General features: G+C 26.4%; 3 protein-coding genes across 8 annotated transcripts; 2 read left to right on the plus strand and 1 right to left on the minus strand.

The window, feature by feature from the left end:
* Positions 1–54: 54 nt before the first annotated feature.
* LOC122502003 (RNA-binding protein 1) lies at positions 55–7,151 on the minus strand. Of its 2 annotated transcripts, XM_043611836.1 has the most exons (7): positions 6,986–7,151; positions 5,747–5,956; positions 4,581–4,676; positions 4,036–4,080; positions 3,862–3,909; positions 533–619; positions 55–447 (listed from the first exon to the last, which is right to left on the minus strand). In XM_043611836.1, the coding sequence occupies exons 2-7, from the start codon at positions 5,953–5,955 to the stop codon at positions 444–446; spliced, it is 489 nt and encodes a 162-aa protein (XP_043467771.1). In that variant the 5' UTR covers position 5,956; positions 6,986–7,151; the 3' UTR covers positions 55–443. The 2 variants fall into 2 exon arrangements, with proteins under 2 accessions (XP_043467771.1, XP_043467773.1); XM_043611838.1 differs by lacking the exons at positions 3,862–3,909; positions 4,036–4,080 and having other exon boundaries at positions 6,986–7,145.
* A 310-nt stretch (positions 7,152–7,461) lies between these two features.
* Positions 7,462–11,110, plus strand: LOC122502005 (plancitoxin-1). Of its 5 annotated transcripts, none has more exons than XM_043611842.1 (7): positions 7,462–7,840; positions 8,909–9,185; positions 9,291–9,468; positions 9,691–10,198; positions 10,283–10,385; positions 10,513–10,651; positions 10,726–11,110. In XM_043611842.1, the coding sequence occupies exons 2-7, from the start codon at positions 9,073–9,075 to the stop codon at positions 10,870–10,872; spliced, it is 1,188 nt and encodes a 395-aa protein (XP_043467777.1). In that variant the 5' UTR covers positions 7,462–7,840; positions 8,909–9,072; the 3' UTR covers positions 10,873–11,110. The 5 variants fall into 5 exon arrangements, with proteins under 5 accessions (XP_043467777.1, XP_043467778.1, XP_043467775.1 ...); XM_043611843.1 differs by having other exon boundaries at positions 8,923–9,185; XM_043611840.1 differs by lacking the exon at positions 7,462–7,840 and adding an exon at positions 7,933–8,065 and having other exon boundaries at positions 8,923–9,185.
* A 142-nt stretch (positions 11,111–11,252) lies between these two features.
* On the plus strand, positions 11,253–13,796 carry LOC122502004 (zinc finger protein OZF-like). The gene is made up of 4 exons (XM_043611839.1): positions 11,253–11,460; positions 11,951–12,208; positions 12,318–12,967; positions 13,083–13,796. The coding sequence occupies exons 1-4, from the start codon at positions 11,296–11,298 to the stop codon at positions 13,573–13,575; spliced, it is 1,566 nt and encodes a 521-aa protein (XP_043467774.1). The 5' UTR covers positions 11,253–11,295; the 3' UTR covers positions 13,576–13,796.
* Positions 13,797–23,430: the final 9,634 nt, after the last annotated feature.

Genomic DNA, 23,430 nt, shown 5'->3' on the forward strand with positions numbered 1-23,430 from the left:
ATATAATTGAATTTTCCATTAAAAAAAATACGAAATAAAAAAAAAATCGGTGAGTAAACTTTATAATACGATTAAGAAATATATTTTTTCTTAAGAAAAAACACCACAATTATCGAAACTTTGATTATAGATTTTTAAAACGATGAGTTTCACAAATAATCATTTCTTTTATCGTCCAAATGGATAGTTTCCAGAAACAATTTCAAGTGAAAAATGGAATATCATTATGCTATTATCACTTAAACGTATAAGACATTTTCTTAATTCTATGCAAGTGTATTTTTTTTTCTGTAATTGTGTACCATTTTTCACTAATTATTATAATCAACTGTTTCGCTTGTTCAAGTTTAAAGATCTTTTCATCTTTTTTTTTATATACAATAAAAACATTTTTCGCTGTTCTTCACGTCTGTCCTCTTGTCATATTTCCGTTTCTTATCACCTTAACTGAAAAAACAAGAAGGCATTAAGGTTAATTCAATTTTTATTAAATATAATTTTTTTGTTATAAATAAAAAAAATTATTAATTACCGTCTGTCACGGGAGTCTGATCGGGAGCGACGATCTCGGCTTCGGCTTCTAGTCAGAGATCTCCTACGTGGCGACCGTGAGCGAGACCTAAAAAGCGAAAAATAAATTTATATTATTTGCCATTTACAAAAATATTAAAACAGAACTGTGAGCAGTTCGCTCGATAGCGTTTTAATTGTTTGCCATAATTATTTTATTCACATTTCGTAAGAAACTTTATGATAAAAATAAAATTGAAAATATAAAGAGAATGAAAATAAATAATTATTTCATAATAATAAATTTATTTTTTCTAATAAAACTGAAATTAAAAATATAAGGAAAATAATAATAATAAAGAGATTATTTAAATTTAAATATATAAAAAATTAAAATAAATAAAAAAGAAGGGAATTTTTTAATTAACTTTAGAATAAAAACATGCGTTTAATATAAACAAAAAAAAGAATTGAAAAGAGAAAAAAGATTTAAATAAATTCAATTAAAATTATAAGAAGCAAAAAATTAGAACGAGGTCGAACGAATAAATGCAACACATATAGGTATAAAAATCATCACAAGACAATGTAATTGAATTAGGATCGACTAATTCCTATTTATCAGGGGGTGATATAAAATACTAGTTAGGTATATAGTAATTAATAATTAATTAAAAATGACATCTCACCATTAAATGGTAAATCAACCAACAACAAAAATTAAATAGTTAAACAACCAAAATTTTAGAAAAAAATTAATAATAATGTTATAGATTTATGAATTCCACGACAATTCTCCAAGAAAGTTTTTTTTATAAATTATTCTACTACCCAAACGACATTTTTCCCCCCTTTGAAATTTACAAATTTAAACCAGGGCTACAAAATCGTTTTTAATTTCTTTTGGAATTAAAAAAAATTCAACAATTAAACAAAAAAATATATAAAATGGTATTGAATATATAGAGTTGCCACAAAAATTCGATTATATTTTTCCCTGATTTCCAGACAGAACTTTTTTTCTTTTAAATTTTTTTAATTAAATTTTATTTATTCTAAATTTGAATTTATTTAAAATTTTAATTTCCCTAAATTCCTTAAATTTTTTCCCTAAACTTGTTTACAATTCAATTTCATGAAATTTCAATAAATTGAAAATTTTTCAATGAAATTTAAAGGCTGATGGACAACAAAATTTAGAATTTTCTTATGAATTCTAGAAGTTGAAAATTTTTCAATACTTTTTTTCTAATTAAATGAATCAAATGTTTTCAATACTTTTAAAGGGTGCTGGACAACAAAATTCAGAATTTTCTTATAAATTCTAGAAATTGAATATTTTTCCAGTACTTTTTGATGAAATTCCCTGACTCTCCTGATTTTCCTGAGCTGTGGCAACCATGATATAATATTACAATGAATAGTATTAAATTAAATAGATAAAAAAAGTATTTTGAAAAAATAATTATATTAAGAATCAAAAATATCTATAAAATTGAGCAAAAATAATTAGGAAACATTTTGATTTCGTGTAGAAAAAAAGAAAAAGAATTTTGTACCCTGGTGCACGATTCCTCCTTGGAGACACTGTCCGATTGGTAAAATATAATAAAAAATTTTGGAAAATCGGTGAAATACCAGACAACTGTGAACATGTAGTGGTGGTGGTGGTGGTTGGTGGAGGTGATGGTGGTACTTGGTTGGGTGGAATGGTGTGTAGGTGGTGATCATTTTGCTTTGCTCGGTCGAAGAGAAGTAGCGGTCGCATGTCAGCTAATTAAAACGTGATGGTTGACGAGTAGAAGTAGCAGTAGAAGTAGCAGTAGAGCTTGGGGTGGATGAACCGATTATTATTATTTTTTTTTTTTGATTTTTGACACAAGTCAAAGAAGATTTTTTTTATGTTTGAATCGCGTTTTCAGCCGTTTGATGGGTTTTTTTTTCACGATGCTCCTAGTCACTAGAAGTTGAGGTAGCCCGAAGATGTCTTTTATTGACGGGGAGGTGACGAACTGACGAAGAACCCGACGGACAGCAAAAAACGAACTGTCATGCGACGGACAAGTTGACTCCTATCGGTGACTGGTGGTGACTGATGGTGACTGGTTGGGAGATTAGTGGGCAGGCAGGCAAAAGATTTTTTTGATCAGTTTTTGATTGCTAGCGAATTTTTTTTTTCACGGTGGCTGTAGTAGTAGTAGCAGTAGAAGTAGTAGTAGTGACGGGGAGACGAGTAGAGCTAGAAGCTGACGCTGGTAGAATCTGCAAACGTCAGTTTTACCAATATATAACCATCATCGTTAATCATACTCCTTGCCACTATTTGTACACGCTTCTTTTTATCTTTAAATTTCAAAAAATATGCAAAATCATTTCAATTACTAGTAACTAATTCAATTTTTTTTTAAAGACTGCCCACTTATTAATTTATATTTCAATTATTTCCCACAAGTTTTTAGAGTACTTTTTACATCTCTTTTGATTTTAATTCTGTACTTGTAAAATTTATTTTTATTTTAAAATAAAAATAAGCAATCAAAAAATTTTTGTACTAAAAATAATGTTTCAAATTATAACAATTGGGCCTTTGGAACAAAAATACAAATTTTATAAAATAAAAAAACTTGGAAAATTTTGTGTACTTATGGCAATTTATGAACGTCTTACAAAATTTACAAAAAATTGGTTTTAATTTTGTTAATGTTTGTGTTCAACTTAATGTTAAATGTTAGCTGTTGAAATATATTTTTTAAATATTTGTACTTTTTTTGTATGAATCGTGAAAATATTTTACTTTCCCGAATATTCATATGAATGAAATTTTCCATCATTTTAAAATTCGAATTATTCATTTACGGAAAAAGTCAATATTTTCAAAAACACAATTTTGAAAACAAAAATTTCATGAAATTGGTAAAATTTAAATTTCATTCATGTGGATATTCATGCAATAAAAAGTACTCAATCATTCCTGAAGAATTTACGAAAAACAAAATAACCTAAAAAAGAAATAATTTTTAGAGAAAGAATAGAAAAAATAAAATCTAATCCCACGAATCAAAACAACACCAGACACCACTTTTTCTGCTCTAATCAATCCAAATTTAAAGGATAGAATAAAGCGGTCGCCAATGAGAATCAATATCTCTTGTTCCTCAATATCAATTATTTTTGGTCCAGTCACAAAGGATTCATTATTAACAAACGTAAATAATAATAGTGATTACTGCGTGCGAAAGTACAAGCGGTACTTTTTAATACATACTTGTCAATCACTGGGCAACTCCAAAACGTTTCTGAAAAAGTTTTTTTTTTTTTTTTTAACAAAAATGCAAAACGAAAATGCATTACCTCGAGTAGCGACTATTCGATGATCTCCTTGGACTCTTTGAATAGGATCTAAAAAAGAATTAAAAAAAAATAATAAATAAATCTTTTCAACGTAAATAATAATTACCAGATCCTGTTCAAAGTTACAAAATTATAGCTTACTTGCACCTGTAAATTGAGTCGCGAAATTCTTACCTCTGGAACCGGCCACCTTTTCTTCCTGGACTCCGAGATCTGGACCTACAATAGCGTGAGAAAAGAAACTTAAATCTGTTTCGTTACCAATACCAAATCAACAATTATTGATGAGGATCCTAAAAAATTTTTTTTTAAGATCAAAAAATAATTTTTTTAACTCTCAACACACTCTCGAGCATTCACTATCATTAACATGCTGAGCTCCCTAAATTTTTTTTCTAAATCAAACATTCTTTCTCGCACCTTCAAGCTCTACTTTAAGAACTTTATGTTCGTAAGCCGAAGTATTTTTCTTATCTGACGATATTTTGGGGTAAAAAATACATTCCTATTTTTAGCAAAATGATGAAATGATGTAGCATTCTGGAAAAAAAATTTGTTCTCTCTTTTCGAAAGAAATAAGTGCATCTTTTTTCTTTTTCTTTTCTCTCTTTAAAAAACAACACTTCACCATATCTATCTACTTTTGTGAATCAATTTTTAACAACTTTATGAATAATAGGAGAGAAATGATCAATTAGATCGCAAATTTAGTGGCTTACCTTGAAGAATATCGAGGACCAGGTCTACGTCCACCGCCACCACGACGACTTCTGCCTGAAGACATTTCCACTCGTACTCTTGTTCCGAAACAGCGGCTGTAAACATTTTTTTTTTTGACTTTAGAATTTATTTCAGGGTTGCCACAAAAATTTATTTTCATTTTTCCTGACTTTTCCCTGATTCCTAGAGAAAATTTCGACTTTTCCCTGACCCTAAACAATATTCTAATTCATTAAAAATTATTACATTAGATACTCATAAAAATGTTCTATTAAAATTTACAAATTTCTTCAAAAATAAAATTATTCGAAAACATCAATAACTTCTTTTTTAAATAAATACCTATTTAATCATTATTTTTCCATAGGAATTAGGATTTTAAAAAAATTCAAATTTAAACATTTTGAAATTCAATAGTAACTTTTAAGAATATTATTATAATCATAATGTTTTATAATAATTTAATCTTCTATAACATTTTTCAAAAAAAATGTAATTATTTACAAAATTTTAATAAAATCCTAAATTTAATAATTAAATAAATTTATTATTAAATTAAATTAATTAATTAATTAATAAATTTAATAATTTAATAATTAAATAATTGAATTATTTTTTACAAGTAATACAATTTTTCACATCAATTCAATTATTTTAAAAAATGTAATAAAATTCGTTGTAAGAATTCAATTATTATCATAAGTTATAAAATTTTTCCTAGGATTTAAATTATTTTTAATACAATTTTAAATGAATTCCTTGAAAAATGTAATTATTTTCAAACATTTTTTGCAAGAATTCAATTATATTTCACAAATATTGAAATTCTTTGAAAGTTTTTTTAAATAATTGAATTCCTTCGAAAAATTTGATTATTTATGAAAATAATTGAATTCTTAAAAAGAACTTTATATTAATTTATAAAAATAATTGAATTATTTTGCAGAATTACTTAAAAATTTTTGAAAATAATTTTCCTTCTGCGACGAATTAAAAGTTTTTTTTTATGAAAATATTTGAATTTTTGCAACGAATTTTATTATTATTTAGAAAATAATCTGTTTCTTTAAGCAAAAAAATTTTACGTTTCGTTTGAATTTTGTCTTGTTTTGTCCATGATTTTTATTTTTCAATTATACAGTAAAGTAAAAATAAGTTAACTTACGTTCCGTCTAGTCCTCTAACTGCGTCCTCAGCATCTCTGGGATCATCGAATTCGACGAAAGCGAATCCGGGTGGATTTCTTGCAACCCAGACATTTCTCAATGGACCGTATTTACTGAATGCACTTTCAATTTCGTGCTTACTGGCATTACTTCCCAGATTTCCGACATAAACCTTGCAAGATAAATCCCATTCACGATAACGTGCCATTCTGAAAAAATTAATTTTGTTAAATTCAAATTATCCAAGCAATTCAATAGAAATTGAAAATAAATTCATAATTTTCTATTTTTAAACCTTTTGCAATGTATAAAAATAAACTTGAGATTTCGTAACATAGATTTCTTATTTAATAAATACTTTTTAATAATTTAAAATAAAAATTTAACAAATTAAATTATTAATTTATAAAATTAACGAATTACCCTAAATCAATATAATTATTGATTAATCAATAATAATAGCTGATAAATAATTATCTGCTCTGTGAAAGTAGAAGAAATTACCAATTTTTAATAAAAATAAGACTGTTAAATAATCGATAAAAATAAATCAAGTGCAATAAAATCTTCAAGTATGACAAATTTTTAAATATAAAAAACATATTATAAAAATAGAATTTTATATTGAAAACGTTTGTATAAAATGTATAAAATTATAGTCATATTCCACTCTATAGAAAATCAATAAGTACAAGGAAAATCAAGATTTCATTTCAACCCTAATAAGAATATTACAATTTTATCTAAAAATCAATAAATGTATAACACCTAATTCTAGTTGTATTAGAACTCTTTACCCTCTTTTAAAACAAATTGTATGAAAATTCTACCATCAGAATTAATATAATCATATTATTCCCCATATTCAGAGACATTTTTTTAAAAATAATTATTGACATTAATATTTTATATTAATGTACAAAAAAAATAGGTACGCAATAAGTAAACATTCGGCCATTTTTAACTTCAAAATAGCCTTGTAATTCATCTTGGCACACAAAAATAATAATCTCTATCACAAATTTCTGGAAAAATTCCCACAGCTTCCTTGTAAGAGGTAAATAATTGTAGAATTAGATTTTTAAACGTCAGTGAAAACTTTAAAGAAAAACGTATCTGAAGCTTTGTGGAAGGTCGTTTATTATTTTTTTTTCTTCTGTCGAATCTCAAAACAATACCGCTCAAGTGAAAATTGGAGCAAAGAAAATATGAAAGTAACCAAAAATTAGTTGACTTACATTTTTTATTGAATTAGCTGTCAAGAACTAATTTAGTATTTTTGCAAAACTACTTTGCAAACGAAAGTTGGCTTCTCCTCTTGGCACACACAAAATTTTTGTGAAATCAAAATGGCGTCAAAGACAAGCGCCTGTGCCGCTCAAGTCCTTTTTAGAAAGCTGTCAACAGTTGTCAATAAAAGACGCCATTTTTCTGACAACTCTAGTCAAAGTGGTGACTCTTCTTTTTTTTCTATTTTGAGCGAATTTTCTTTTTAGCCAAAAAGAAAGAGTGAACATTTTTTCGAATTTACAAATTTTAGAATGCTTGAAACATTATCAATTGATTTGTAATCGTATTTTGGTATGTAATTAATAATTTTTTACATTTTTTTTAAATAAAAATATTTAAATTCAGGAAATGTTAGTTCCGAGTTCTGCCGTAAAAGTCACTAGCGCGCTGACAGCTAGTTCCGCCGCCATTTGCAATAGTGACTTTGTCCGGAGTAGAAGTAGAAGTTTTTCTCTTTAATAATTGTTAAAATCTTGATATAAATGTAGTGTAATGATAATAAATAGGTGAAAATTGTTTAATATAGATATTTAGTATTAGTTTTCAAGTAAAAGTTTTTTGGCCACATGTTTAATTTTGACGAAATGTTGAAAATCAAAATGCGCTGCCAGTGTACAAAGTCGGCGCAAAGATGGAAATTACAGCTAAATTCACGTTGAGTCACGAACTCCAAATTGGCAGAATTGTAAAAAGTTTATACAAAAAGTAAATTTTGTTTGTTAATTAAAAAAATGAAAGTTTTTATTGTGCTCCGAGTAAATTTTCAACATTTATGATTCTTTGGAGAGAAACAAGTTTTTAAGGTTAGTTTTCTTTGTATTGTTATTTTTAATTTGTTTTGATTTATATGACCTTTTGACACTGTTTTGTTTATTTGGGGAATTTTGAATATTTCCCCAAGAAACTTCCATTGGAAATTGAAATGTTTCAAGAAATTTCCTACAGTAGAAATTATAATTATTGCCCCGCGATTTCTGAGTTTTCCTGTTTCTTATTTTTGTTGACGCTTCCTGAATTATTAAATTAATGTAAGTTTTTGAAAAATTGGTAAATAATTTACTACCAGACGTATAAAAAATTGTTTACTTTGAGTAAAATATTCAGTTTTGAGGTTAAATTATGTGTTAATCAAAATTTAACCTCAAACTATTGACAATATGGTTTTTTGTTTGTTTACTTTTTTGCATTCTTCCAGTTTTTTAAAATGTTAATTTGGCAAGATGGAATTGCATTCTGAATTTTTGTTCTTTATTTGAACAATTGATTTTTTCAATTTTTTTCAATATAAACACGCAGTATTTGGTATTTTTTAAAATGAATTTAGGTCAAATTGATAACAAATTGATTAATATTTATCTGTTTAGTCATTTTGTGCTTTTTTGGAGCAAAATTAAATATTCTTACTGCTCTTTTTTGTATTTTTTAAATTAATACGTTTTTGACTGTTAATTTAAAAAAAACTGTTAGAAACGTCTTAAAAATTGTTTTTGCTTTATTTTTTTATTGTATTTATTTCTTGTGTTTTTCGTATTTTCATTTAATTTTGCACTTTTTATATTTATGTGCTTTTTGGATATTTACTGCACTGCTTTTTTAATCACGCATTTTGTATATTTTGTTTTTTTTTATATTCACGTTACCAAAATTTTAATGCTTGGTGAAGTTTGAAAATTAGTGTTTTTGGCAAGTGATACTGAAAAAGTTTTTTTTATTTGCAAGTAAGTTTCATGAATATTTTTTCTTTTATTTTTAACAATTTTGTAATAAAAAATTTTTTGACGCAATTTCCTTGCATTACGATAAAGTCTCTAGTATTATATATATACAACTATGTATTAAGATTATTAGCATTATAATTTACCATCATTTAGTCGATTTGTTTCAGTCGATTGTCAAGGTCAAGTTTATTGTACTTCTTGCAGTAGTGTTCTTACAATTATTGTTGATCTTATCCTTCAACCATGACGCAGTTAGTTTCCTGAAAGATAATAAAATATTATCGCTGCTGCAAAGAATTGATATTTTATTTGGAAATATGTATCAATTATCGTTTATTTTCTTTCTCCTTTCTGGAGCTTGTTCTTTAACTTTAATCGTCGCAGCTGGACCAAGACAATGTAGAGGAGAAAATAATCAGCCAGTTGATTGGTGAGTGAATAAAATAATTATTATAATTTAACGTTTATTATTCTGCTTCTTCTTTAAATAAATTTAATTTTTAATTTTAGAATTAAAAACTTTTTTCTTTTTTAGGTATGTTCTGTACAAATTACCAAAAAGGCCAGAGAGTAGCAATAAATTGGTTCAAAAAGGTGTTGCTTATCTTTACATGACTAGTGAGACAAGTAGTCAAAAGTGGACACTATCTGACAAGGATATTAGTTCAAAAAATTCTATTCCTGGAAATACGTTGGCTTCTTTGTACGATAATGTAAGTTAAATTTTCTATTTTTTAATAAATTGGTAATTTCACTTTTTTTAATTTACATTATTAAATATATTAAATATTTAATATTTAGATAATTAAATTTATTTAATATTCAATATTTACATAATTAAATTCCTCGTAAAGAAGCGAAATAAAAAAATATTAAAATTTTAGTTTTTTACTGTCTTTTTTTTATTTCTTACAAGATTAATTAATTTTTTTTAGAAACAAGAAGATGACGAATTGTGGTTACTCTATAATGATCAACCACCAAATCGAAGTACAGGAAGATATGGCCACGCAAAAGGAGTTGTAAACGTTGACGATAATAAGGGTTATTGGTTAATTCACAGTGTTCCGAATTTTCCACCAGCACCAAATGGTGGCAAAGAACCGAGAAAACGTGCTTCAACGGAAAATATAACAACAACGATTCAAATACCCGATGGCTCGTATGATTATCCCTCTACGGGTAAACAAAATGGACAAAGTTTCTTGTGCATTTCACTCGATTTAAATCAATTCGATCTTGTTGGTAAACAATTGATGTACAATCAAATTACTGTTTACAAAAATAATGTACCAAAAGAATTGGGGAAAAAATTCTCTGTTCTTGCTCAGGCGGCAAATCAGGTGCGAATAAAAACTGCACCATTTTATAATGCCGCGATTCTCTCGTCCTTGGAACAAACAAGATTTATTTCGTTCGCAAAAAGTGCAAAGTGGAATAAAGGTAAAATACATTTAAAAAAAATTTTTGTTTATAAAGTTAAATGTTTGAGTGAAGTTTTTTTGACGAAATAATATTTTTTTGTAGATTTGTACGATGATTTTGTTGCACCGGAACTTAAGACTGATTTATTGACAGAAACTTGGTTGAATGGACGAGGAAGATTACCATCGGAATGCAATGGGTCTAGGTAGTGAAGAATTTATTTATTATAATAATTAAAATTCTTTTTTTTTATTATATTTAAATATTTGTATTTATTTTTAATTTCTTTATTTATTTTTCATTTTTGTATTCACTGTAATTTCTTTTTTCAGAGTATTTAACGTTGAATCGGTTTATTTGAAAGAAGTTGACCTCAACTTTAACAGTAGTCATGATCATTCTAAATGGGCTGTGGCTTCCGAAAATAAATCCAATAGCAATTGGGTTTGCGTGGGCGATATAAATCGAGCTGTAAATTATTTATTCATTTTTAAAATATTCATTTTTTTGCAAACTTTTATTAAATTACTCATTTTTTTCCTCAGGATACTCAATTCACGAGGGGCGGTGGAACAGTTTGTCTCAATTTGGCAAAAGTTTGGAAAAATTATCGTGATTCAGTGGCTGGAATCGAGCCTTGTCCAAAACCGAAAAAAACATTTTTCCAGAAATTGAAAAATTGGTTTTCTTAACATTAATTTGATGGAAGTATTCTATCTGATTTCTTTTTTACTTCTACAGATATATTTCTATCTGTAATATTGTTATTTTTTTATATAAATTTTTAGAATAATTTTATTAATAGTTAGTAAATGTTTTTAATGTTTTTAATGTTTATAACGTTTTTAATAATGTTTACATGTGTAATTTTCTACAAACTGTAATACATGTGCAATAAAAAGTGCAATAAATTTTTCATGTTGAAATTAATCAATTTGTATTTATTTTGAATTTGTTTGAATAACAAATACAAAAGGAATAAAATGATAAAATATATTTTTGTATTTTAAATTTTACCGCGTATCGAAAAGATTTACCGACAGTGTAAATAATTTGTCGGTAAAATGGAGAATATTTTAATGTCTGTCTGTAAATAGTGTGTTAATAAGTGTACAATGGATAAAATTAAAAACAATTTATTAAATAATAAATTTGATAATATTTGTCGAATTTGTTTAAAAGAATGTGGAATAATGTTGCCTATTTTTAAAGAAAACGGTGTAAAATTGGAAGAATATTTATCTTTAGCAGATAAAATATCGTCTATCGCGGAAGTTCAGGTAAGAATACTTTTTTTTCTTATTTACTATATTTCACTTTTTTTTCTCAATAAAAACATTTTATTTATTCAATTTTGAAAACAGTTCTTTATTTCGTAAATGACGTTTCGTTTCATTGACATTCTTTTATTTGGATTCATTGTTTACAGATTTTTTGGAATCATAACCTCAAAATTTTGTATTATAAACATAAAGCATTTAATCATTTCATTGTTTTTATTTTGTTAATTCTATTAATTTGATTAATTTCTATATGAAGAAAAAAAATAATTTGTGCCATAAATAATTTACAATTTATTTCTTATTACTTTTCGGTTTTTTAAAAATTTTGTATTTGTCATTCTTAATTAGTAAATTATTATTATTCATTACAATAGTTTTAAAAATGTTTAAAAAAATGATTTAAATGTTTTATTGAGAATAATTTGTTTACTGTACAATTTAATGTTATTTCGTCTGAAACTAATTTTTGGAGTAATTTTTTTTATAGATAAACGAAGGAGACGGATTGCCGCAATTAATTTGTCATCCATGTAATTTACGAATTGAAAAATTTTATGAATTTCGAGCTCAAGTGGAAATTTCGGATCGTGCTTTACGAACTGCTTTGGGCACGGAAAAAACTTCTTTTAAGGAAGAGAACAATGAATATTACAAAAATTTTATAAGTAACAATCTTTCCGATGCTCATTTAAATTTAGGTGAAGTTAATACGATAATGGTTCCTGATGATGATGACATGGAAGTGGTAATATTTTCCCCTTTTTTTCATTCTAGTAAAAAAATACCAAATAATTAAAATTATTATACCTTCTTTTTTAAATTAATTAAATTTAATTGTTTCTAAAAATTTTCAGGTCTGGAAAATTTGCAATGCAAATAAAGAAGAATCGGATAATATTGGTTACGATGAATCGATTCTCAATGATTTTCAAGCATACAATAATGAGAGTGAACAGGAATTCGATGGAATTTTAATGTCACCGGAAAAATATGCATCTGGAATTATTGATCGTAAAACAAAAGTACAACGTCTAAATAATTGCGCACAATGCAATAAATGTTTCAACGATAGTCAAGAATTAGCTCTTCACTTATCCGATCACGTGACGAATAATGAGGAAAATAATGTAAATGATGAGACTAAATGTGAATTGTGTTTTGAACAATTTTCATCGTTAGAAAATTTAAAAATTCACATACAGGAACATTTTTGTGACACGCGTGTCACAAATTCCGAGAATAATAGTATTAAATCCGAAAAGAATATAAACTATCAGAGTAATGAGGAATATCATTGTTCGCAGTGTAAGAAAGAATTTCTCACTGCGGATGAATGTTCTGAGCACATTAAGAAGCACAAAGTACAAAAATTATTTATGTGTGGAATATGCAATAAAGCATTTACGAGAAATTCCTCGCGGAAAAGACATGAATTAAATCATGTTGAGAAGAATTTCAAATGTCGACAGTGTGGAAAAATGTTTTTGAAAAAAACGGAATTAAGGTAAACTTTTGTAATTTTAATTACTGTAATTAATACAACTAATTATACCATTAATCATTAATACAATTAAACGATTGATACATTTATGTTGATTAATAAAAATAAAATTTTCCAGGTATCATGTGAGTTGTCACGTGGTAACACAGCCGACTTGTGACATTTGTAGGAAAACCTTTCAAAATCGACAATCATTGAAACTTCATATGAAACGTCACACAGGTGAAAGTACATACACTTGTAAAACATGTGGGAAAAATTATTTTTCCAATTCAGAATTAAATCGTCATATACAAATACATTTGGGAAAACGGGATTTTCCCTGTTCATTGTGTGAGCAATCGTTTTTTTCAAAACCCGAACTCACAAGGCACAGTAAATATCATCGTGGCGATAAGAAATTTAAATGTCAAATTTGCTCGAAATCGTACTTTGAATCTGGTCATTTGAAAATACATTTGAGAATACATACTGGTGAAAAGCCATTTATATGTGAAATTTGTGCCAAAGCATTTATATCAAAATCAAAACTTGTGAGGCATCAGAAAATTCATTTGAAAGCAAATTCAAAGAAAAGTGATAAAACAAATGTTTTCGAAACGCAGATTTAATTTTACAATAATACACAATGGTTCAAGTTTGAAATTGTATATTGGATATGTTATGTTTGATGGAACAAAAAAAGGAAAAAAAAAAGAAAAAAAAAAAAAAAGAATGAAAGAAAGCAGGAAAAATATATGAAAAATGTTGTTTCGTATACTAGAGTTTAAGAAAAAATGGTTTTTATTAAATCGAAAGAAATACGAAAAAACAAGTGGATTTGTTATTTCTGCCTTTATTGTAAATAGTAATATAAATAATTTTTTTTAATTACAATTAAGATTATAATTGTTATTTTGTCCGATCAATTTTATTTCTTTAATAACGGACGTAAAATTATTTGAATAATAATTATTATTATTACTATTACTATTATTATTACTATTATTTTTAATTATTATTAATATTATTTATTATTATTATTATTATTATTATTACTAATTATTATTATTTATTTTATATAATAAATTAAATGAAATAAAAAAAATTAAAAGAAATATTCTTTTTGCGAAGATTTAAATTTCTATTTGAATTTATTACAAAATTGTGATACTTGCGGTTTTTTTAATTTTAAGAATTACGATAATTTTCAATTTTTTCGTTTCGATAACAAGATATTCTTTATTTCTTTCGTTTCCTTCTTATGAACAGTTCATAAATTCGGAAAATTAGAAAATTTTTTTTTCCTTTAAGAGTATAACAAAATTCTAGAAAAATTGTTACTTATGATGGAAAATCATTTTATGGATTCAACGGTGCGCGTTTTGCGAGTCGATATGGTCTTGGAATTCGAGATTACGAGTTCGCGACGTCGGAAAATGCAATACCATTGTGTTTCATTTTTTTTTCTTTTCTTTTTTTTTTTTTTAAGTCGAGACTGTATGCGCGGGTGGCAGATGTGAAAGCACTGACGACACCGGAATGATGAAATGAAAAAAAAGAAAAAAAAAAAATTGAAACCAAACGGAAAGTTTGATGAATTTTTTTTCACATAAGGCGAAATTGAGATTAAATTCTATCTTATACAAAAGTGTTATTTCAAGGGGAAAAAATGTAGGAATTAACATTTTTGGTACTTTTGGTTTTCTTTTCTTTTTTTTTGAAAAAAATATTTATTTATTTTAAAATAAATAAATTTTTACTTTTTTGGAAATTTGACAATTTTTTCATGATGGCAGAATTAATTTTTACTGTAATAATTATTATAATGCAAATTACAAAATTTTTATTTTCAAATATTAATTTTTAAATAATTTCAGATTCAAACTTTAAAAAAAATTTAATTATTAACTAATTTACTAATTAATTATTCTTATTTGCTAATTTCAAAAATTTTAATAAAATTCTTCTCAAGAATTCAATTATTTTCATAGATAATAACATTTTTCGTAAGAATTGAATTATTTTTATATAAAAATTTTGTTATATTAATTTTGAATGAATAATATATTGAAAGAGTAATTGAATCGATATTTCTTTTGAGATATAGATGTGTAATGTTGGAATAATTCATATATATATAGTTGATAGAGATGAGGACTGACCAATATTCATGGTTGAGAGGAACATGACATTTCATGTTTGGAGAGAGCAATAGGTCAGGTCTCGCTTGAGCCTGTTCCAATTTAACTTATTGAGGGTCGGAGGTATAGTTTGGTTGAGGGCAATGTTAGTTAATTACGCATCAGTCCCCTTCAATTCAACTGGAGCACCAACTAAAAGTTTGGTCTCACACATAAAATAATGGCCCTTTCGACAGACACTGGTTTCACACGCTAAACGCTTTGCTTCATTCATTATTTAATTAAATCTCTGTTTCTCGATTTCTCATCTTTAATTAAAAATTTCTTCCCTTTTTCCCTCTTTTTATTTATAGAGAAAAACAAATACTTTTCAACGAGTAAATTAAATTCATTTAACCACTTTATTTTTTAAATATGTTACAAATTTTTAAATAATCGTTTTATAATTTCATTGTTTTTGTTAAATTTTGTTGAATAATTTTTCTCTTTAAATAAATATGGTTTTTTTTTGTTTCAGAATATTTGCTGAGTATGCTAATCAGCCGTGGGTGCTAACAAAGAAATGTAAGTTTTTATTTAAAAAATTTAACAGATATTTTATTTCCTACTGATACATTTATTTTAAATCTCGCGTCAGAGGTAATTTTTTTTCGGTTTTTTTCTGCTTATACGACGAGTGAATATATGTTTCGTGAGTGAAAAATCCCACACCTATGAAAAAAAATTTTAATTAGCTTTATTATTTTTTTGGGGAAGAGAATTTTTTATTACGTTTGTTAATTACCAAAAAGCTGCATATTTAGCGGCGAAAGAAACGGTAAACATATTTTTATGCAAAATATGTTGTAGCCATATAGAGAAAAATGTAGAATTTTTGTTTTTATAATTTTTATATTCATACATTTTAGAAAGAAAATCAATTTGAAATTTCCAAAAACGATTTTTTATTTTCTACAATGAATTTCTAGTTTTTGAAGACAATAATTGGTTAACTTTACACTGAGAAAACTGTATTCTATTTTCTATCAAAAAATAAATAGTTTGATCAATAAATATATAAATAATTAAAACAAAATTTGATAACGAATAATTAATGTTAAAGAATTTCATCTGATATTAAAAAAATAATTGAATTCTTAAAAAATTTTAATGAAATATTTGGTAAATAATTAAATTTGACAAAAAGTCACAATCGATTCTATTCATATTTATGATAATTTTTATAAATAAGTAATAAAAATTTTACGAATTGAGAATTAAATTAATTTTTATGACTCAGATAATTATTGGAATTGTTGTGGCAGTAGTTTAGGAGCAGTATAAAATTTTGTGACCAAAAATTGATAATAAACAGTAGCTAAAGTCCGCTTAAAAAATATTTTTCCATATTCTGCTGATTATCGGCTGTGGTTACTTTTTTATAAATTTTAATTAAAAAATTTTTTATGACTCAGATAATGATTGTTGTTTCTTCTGGTAATAGTTTAGGACCAGTGAAAAATTTTGTGACCTAAAATTGATAGTAAACAGTAGCTAAAGTTCGCTAAAAATTTATTTTTTCATCTTCTGCTGATTATCGGCTGTGGATACTTTTAATAAATTTTTATTTAAATAATTTTTTATGACTTAGATAATTATTGAAATTGTTCTGGCAATAGTTTGAGAGCAGTAAAAAATTTTGTGACTAAAAATTGTTAGTAAACAGTACATAAAATTCTTCGCAAAAATTCAATTACCTATGTTCAAAAATTTAAAAAAATTCTCGTCAAAATTCAATTATCTTTAAAAATAATAAAATTCTTCTCCAAATTTCAATTATTTTCAAAAATTTTAATAAAATTCTTTGCAAAATTTCAATTATTTTCAAAAAATTTTTCTCAATTCAATGATTTTCAATATCTACAGTTTTAATAAAAATTTTCAAAAGAATTCAATTATGTCAAAAAAAAATTTTGATAAAATTCTAAGCAAACTTCGCAATAATTCAATTATTTTCATAAATAATAACATTTTTTACAAAAATTCAATTACTTTCATGTATAATAAAATTCATCATAGAATTTCAATTATTTTTAATACAATTTTAATTGAATTCCTCGAAAAATTTAATTATTCTTGAAAATTTTATTAAAATTTCTCGAAAAAATTCGTTGATAAAATTCTTTATGATAATTTAGTTTCGAAAAACATTCATTTATTTAATAAATTATTTATTTTTGTATTTGTATTTATAATAATATTCTTATTTAAGTTGTTTAATTTTAAAAATGTTTGATTTTGAATGTTTTGAAGAATTTTAATTCCTATGGAAAAAGAATAATTAAATACTTATTTAAAAATTTAGTTATTGATGTTTGCGAATAATTTTACAATTTAAGAAATTCGTAAGTAAATGTAATAGAGTGTTTTTTTTTTGAGTAGGTATCTAATAATTTTTAGAGTGAATCAGAATATTTATTAGGGTCAGGGAAAAAGTCAAAATTAGTCGGGAAAAAGTCTGGAAATCAGGGAAAAGTCAGGGAAAAATAAAATTAAATATTTGTGGCAACCCTGTCAGATAATTATTGGAATTGTTCTAGCAAGAAATTAGGACCAGTAAAAAATTTTGTGACTGAAAATTGTTAGTAAGCAGTACATAAAGTTCGCTCAAAAAATAAATTTTCATCTTCTGCTGATTATCGGCTCTGGTTACTTTTTTTGAATTGTGAATTAAATTAATTTTGATGACCTAGATATTAATTATTTTTATAAATAATATAAGTTTTTTTTAGTTTGAAAGCTCCTTTTTTGAAATTAATTATCGAGTTATTAATTATCGAAGTCTGGAATTTTTGTCTCGATTAGTTTTGAAATGATATTTATGAAAATGAGTGAGCTTAATCAGAGTTTAGTGTTGAATCAAGTGTCGTTTTTCTTGAAAGATCGCAAGTCGACGAAACATAGTATGGGCACACTGGAAACTGAAATTCAGAGTATCTACGAAGTTAGTTGTTGTGGTTTGTTGTTTCTAACCGCTCGAGAGCCAGTGGTCTCTCTCTCTCTCACTCTCTCTTTCTCTCTCTATATATAGAGGGTGCTATGCAGTCCTCTTAATCCCCTTTTCGTGACAGCAGCTTGTTTTTCCCCGAGTGCCTACTCGCAAACCATGCTTCTCTTGTTCCTCGGAAGACAGTGTGCTTGTTTTATCCTCAATGTGCCAACATGTGCGCCACAAAACTGCGATTCACGCCTGACTGAACCGCAACGAAATTTCCCTTTCTTTATTCTCGTCTTCTCGCATTTTTTCTCTCTTCCCTCCTCTGTATAAGATATAAGGTATCAACGGATTTGCTCTCTTCTCTCTTGAGTAATTCTCTACTCTCCTTTTCTCATATTCCCGCTCGTAGAAAGCTGTACTTGTCGTACTTTATTAACAGGGTAGCTGAAAACTGAGATCCCTCTGTCTCTCTTTCTCTCTCTCTCTCTCTCTCTCTCTCTCTCTGAGATTCTCTCATTAAAGGACTTGCTGAATGTTCTTTATATAGAGCCATCCTTTCTAAAGAAAACATTCTTCAACTTTCTTCCATTCTTCCTTGCTTATTGCTCCAATATAACCTGTTGATCAGAAAACAATAGAGTTAATTAAGAGTGAAGTGCCTTCTGTTGGATTTTATTGGGATGCTGAATCACGTCACGTTTTTGATAAGATGAGAGTGAGAGATATCTCCCTTGCTTTTATGAGACTCTAAATGAGGAATTACAACAATCTATTTCTATCTTTAGCGGTATTTTCGCCTTTCAAGTTTCTCATTTAAGCTCTCATCGTACAATTTTCTTCTTGATATTTCAATAATAAGATACATTAAGTTGTCATTTAAAATACGTAAATTAAAAATATCCTTATGATATCATATAGAAAGGTATGAGTTTCTTTTTGATTCTGTTTTTTATTCGCGCCACTGAAAAAATTATATTCTCTTAAGAAAATTCTACTTAAATAGTCGCCAGGAATATTATATATTACCCACTTTAATGAAGTGGAAATATTCTTAATTTCTTACAATAAGAATAATATTCTTGGCGCCTATTTAAGTAGATTTTCTTAAATTTAGAATATAATTTTTTCAGTTTGGTTATTTTTGGATCAATTTGATATTATTAGAAAATCTGTGACGTTAATTTTATCTACAGATTGTTTTTATACACTTTTGGAAAATATCTATTATTCTCTTATTTGTTTTCTTATTTTAATAAAGTGTGTTACTTTTTTTGTTACTTTCTAAATGGGAAACGAAAGAAGGTGCGGGAAAAGTAGCTATATGGTGTCTTTTACTTTCATCTCCTTTTACGACTCGTGTCTTCTTGTCTTATTGTTTCGTTCTCTTCTTTTTATTATTCAACCAAAATATCGGTTTTCTTAGCTGTTTTTATCAAATACGAGGCGCTCCATCTCCAAAAAAATGTGAGATTTTACCTTTGGAACTTTCTTAATTTTATAAAATAAAAGTATAATTTTTATTAAATATTCTCGATGTAGTAAAAGGTAGGGAAAAGTCAGGAAATGTCAGAGAATTTCATTCAAACTTAGGGAAATTTCTATAAATTTCTATTAAAATTAAAAGTTTTGGTTAATTAAATTTTTTTTTAAATCGCATACATATTATTTATTTTGATAACATTTGCGATATGCAATTTGAAGTATGAAGTGTGGGGAAAGTATAATTTTTGTGTATATGTACGTGAAGAGAAAAATAAAATGAAAAAGATTATACGTGTATCAAGTTTGTGGTGTACCGTAACTTGATTCGTGGCAGAAAGGGCGTCTGTGCCACGATATGAATACGTATAAGGCAATATTAAACTTCGTATAGAATTATTCGTATGGCACGTGATGTGCCCACTGTGTATGTATATTCAGTGTGTACGTGGACACATAACACAAGGATGCGCAACCTTTATATGTATATATATAGTTTTCTGCGTATAATCGGATGGGCCTCCGGTTTTAGCATGCAGGACAGTCGGCTTTTAATGTTGAAATATCGCTGAAACTCTCAACGTTGCTCTATCGTCTTTACGCTCTATAAAACTTTACATATTTCTCTCTCCTCTCCCCCTCTCTCCCTCTCTCTCATTGTCATTTAAAAATTTCAATGTGTAATTGCAAATTCACTAATGGTGCACGGAATATTCCTTTTACATTTCGGGAATATTGCATTGGGAATCTTGCAAAAGAACGTACATGTTGACTTTTTTCAAAATTTATAACTGAATAAAATTATTTAATATATATTATTTTTTAGAGTAAAGTTTAATATTCGAGGAAAAATTGAAAAACTTGTTCTTCTGAGACAAAGAATACAAGACCTTTTCATTTTTTATAAGAACGTGAAAATTATAACTTTGGTTGTAATATCGCAGTAGTAGAAGTCAATTTATGTCAGACGGACAAATTTTACTATCGAGTTTCAGTAGTACGAGTCAGTTAATGTCAGACAGAATACTCTAAAGTAGTTTAATTATAAAATCAGTAGTAGATAACAGTTTTAGTCAGGCAAAACAACGTAAAATTATATTGTAATAAATAATCAGTGGTAATAGAAGTTTTTAGTCAGACAATAAATATTTTAAATTCCTTTAGTCACATAATCAGTAGTAGAGACCAATTTCAGTCAGACGAAATAGTGTAAAATTAAATTGTATTAAGTAATCAGTGGTAATAGTAGTTTCTAGTCAGACAATAAATATTCTAAATTCCTTTAGTCATATAGTCAGTAGTAGAGACCAATTTCAGTCAGATTAAATTATCCTTTACTAAATATCAGTAATTACAATTTTAAAGCAATTACAAATGATTGCAGAAATTCAATTATTTTCAAACGTTATTTTGATAATTTTTAATAAATTTTCAATTTTTACCAAAGAGTCGAGACTATTAAATAAGTAAAGTATTTTCTAAAAGCACAAAAATAATGAAGCTAAAATGCCATAAAAAAGAACAAAAAATGTTGAAATTTAAAAAATTCGGTTTGTTGAATTTTTGATAATTTTTAATAATAGACTTTTTTAAATAGACTATTAAATAAGTAAAGTATTTTCTAAAAGCACAAAAATAATGAAGCTAAATGCCATAAAAGAGAAGAAAAAATGTTGAATTTTAAGAAATTCGGTTTTTTGAATTTTTGATAATTTTCGATAATTTTAGATTTTTTACTAAAAAGTCGAGACTATTAAATAAGTAAAGTATTTTCCAAGAGCACAAAAATAATGAAGCTAAATGCCATAAAAGAGAAGAAAAAATGTTGAATTTTAAGAAATTCGGTTTTTTGAATTTTTGATAATTTTCTATAATTTTGGATTTTTTACCAAAGAGTCGAGACTATTAAATAAGTAAAGTATTTTCTAAAAGCACAAAAATAATGAAGCTAAATGCCATAAAAGAGAAGAAAAAATGTTGAATTTTAAGAAATTCGGTTTTTTGAATTTTTGATAATTTTCGATAATTTTAGATTTTTTACTAAAAAGTCGAGACTATTAAATAAGTAAAGTATTTTCCAAGAGCACAAAAATAATGAAGCTAAATGCCATAAAAGAGAAGAAAAAATGTTGAATTTTAAGAAATTCGGTTTTTTGAATTTTTGATAATTTTCTATAATTTTGGATTTTTTACCAAAGAGTCGAGACTATTAAATAAGTAAAGTATTTTCTAAAAGCACAAAAATAATGAAGCTAAATGCCATAAAAGAGAGGAAAAAATGTTGAATTTTAAGAAATTCGGATTTTTGAATTTTTGATAATTTTCGATAATTTTAGATTTTTTACTAAAAAGTCGAGACTATTAAATAAGTAAAGTATTTTCCAAGAGCACAAAAATAATGAAGCTAAATGCCATAAAAGAGAAGAAAAAATGTTGAATTTTAAGAAATTCGGTTTTTTGAATTTTTGATAATTTTCTATAATTTTGGATTTTTTACCAAAGAGTCGAGACTATTAAATAAGTAAAGTATTTTCTAAAAGCACAAAAATAATGAAGCTAAAATGCCATAAAAAAGAACAAAAAATGTTGAAATTTAAAAAATTCGGTTTGTTGAAAGTAGATAAGCAGTGCCGGTTCTATATACAGATCCCTGCACCGACATGTTACCGACACTTTTAGCCCAGACTCAAACCATTTATCCAAGACTCAAACCCTTGGGTGGGGGTAAGATCTTGATGATTAGGCGGAAATGACGTCATACACATTCCTGCACCGACACTTTTAGCCCAGACTCAAACCATTTGGGGGAGGGTGCGATTCAGAGGCGGATATGACATCACGGGGGAGGGTGTGATTCAGACCATGATGCTGAGATGGATATGACGTCACACTTCCTAGAATTTTTGCTTGTGTAATTTGATATATTCTTATCTAAGGAATTTTTACCATTTACTTGTTGTTTATAATGTCTTTGATTTATTGCTTCCGGTTTGGGATTTATCTAAGGAATTTTCCCCACGTGTAATTTGATGCCTATTTATTTCTTGGAATTATAGTCTTTATTTAAGCTATTGTTTTACATGTAATTTGATATCTTGTTTATTAGATTCTTATCTAAGGAATTCTTCCCATGTACTTGTTGTTTATAATATCTTTGATTTATTGCTTCCGGTCAACATTTTTAGTACTTTTCATAAGAATGCTTTTGATCTTACCGCAATTCTATTTTTACCATTTACTTGTTGTTTATAATGTCTTTGATTTATCTAAAGAATTTTTCCCACATGTAATTTGATACCTATTTATTTCTTGGAATTATAGTCTTTATTTAAGCTATTGTTTTACATGTAATTTGATATCTTGTTTATTAGATTCTTATCTAAGGAATTCTTCCCATGTACTTGTTGTTTATTGCTTCAGGTCTTATTATACAGTTTATTTATTTTGTTTTGACTAAGTTTTATCTAAGGAATTTTTTTACAAACATTTTCGGTACTTTTCATAAGCTTTTAATCATACCTCAATTCTATGAAATATATAATTAACTTCAAGGTCAAATAAGTCATATCTTGTGTATATAAAGAGAGCAATTTTTCTAAACGAAATCATTCCTTCAGTTTAAATCGGCTGATAAACATATTATTAGCAAAGCATAGTGAAATTCAAGTGCGATTAAACAAATTAATACAAGAAATTGATAAAGTTAAAAGTTTTATTATAGTCTGATCAGAGTTAATCATTTTAGCAAAAAACTAAAAGTTTCAATTCAAGTGATAAAAATGAATTTCGATAAATTAAACAAAGCAAGCAAAGTTATGGAAACTGATAAAAGCTCCAGTTATTGTAAAGATTTTGTGAAAATTATGAACGATGCTTTTAAAACATTA

Source organism: Leptopilina heterotoma, unplaced genomic scaffold, assembly GCF_015476425.1.
Source record: "Leptopilina heterotoma isolate Lh14 unplaced genomic scaffold, ASM1547642v1 Lhet_22, whole genome shotgun sequence".
NCBI classification, from domain to species: Eukaryota; Metazoa; Arthropoda; class Insecta; order Hymenoptera; family Figitidae; genus Leptopilina; species Leptopilina heterotoma.

What these genes read in the sequence shown, in the direction of transcription:
- LOC122502003 (XM_043611836.1), bottom strand. Translation starts at nt 5,955, where the DNA reads ATGGCACGTTATCGTGAATGGGATTTATCTTGCAAGGTTTATGTCGGA. An exon ending in GTTAGAGGACTAGACGGAAC is followed by an intron (nt 4,677 to 5,746) that starts GTAAGTTAACTT and finishes AAATGTTTACAG; the next exon opens with CCGCTGTTTCGGAACAAGAG. An exon ending in TCGAATAGTCGCTACTCGAG is followed by an intron (nt 620 to 3,861) that starts GTAATGCATTTT and finishes TTCGCTTTTTAG; the next exon opens with GTCTCGCTCACGGTCGCCAC.
- LOC122502005 (XM_043611842.1), top strand. Translation starts at nt 9,073, where the DNA reads ATGTATCAATTATCGTTTATTTTCTTTCTCCTTTCTGGAGCTTGTTCT. An exon ending in AATAATCAGCCAGTTGATTG is followed by an intron (nt 9,186 to 9,290) that starts GTGAGTGAATAA and finishes TTTCTTTTTTAG; the next exon opens with GTATGTTCTGTACAAATTAC. An exon ending in TCGGAATGCAATGGGTCTAG is followed by an intron (nt 10,386 to 10,512) that starts GTAGTGAAGAAT and finishes TTCTTTTTTCAG; the next exon opens with AGTATTTAACGTTGAATCGG.
- LOC122502004 (XM_043611839.1), top strand. Translation starts at nt 11,296, where the DNA reads ATGGATAAAATTAAAAACAATTTATTAAATAATAAATTTGATAATATT. An exon ending in ATGATGATGACATGGAAGTG is followed by an intron (nt 12,209 to 12,317) that starts GTAATATTTTCC and finishes AAAAATTTTCAG; the next exon opens with GTCTGGAAAATTTGCAATGC. An exon ending in TTGAAAAAAACGGAATTAAG is followed by an intron (nt 12,968 to 13,082) that starts GTAAACTTTTGT and finishes AAAATTTTCCAG; the next exon opens with GTATCATGTGAGTTGTCACG.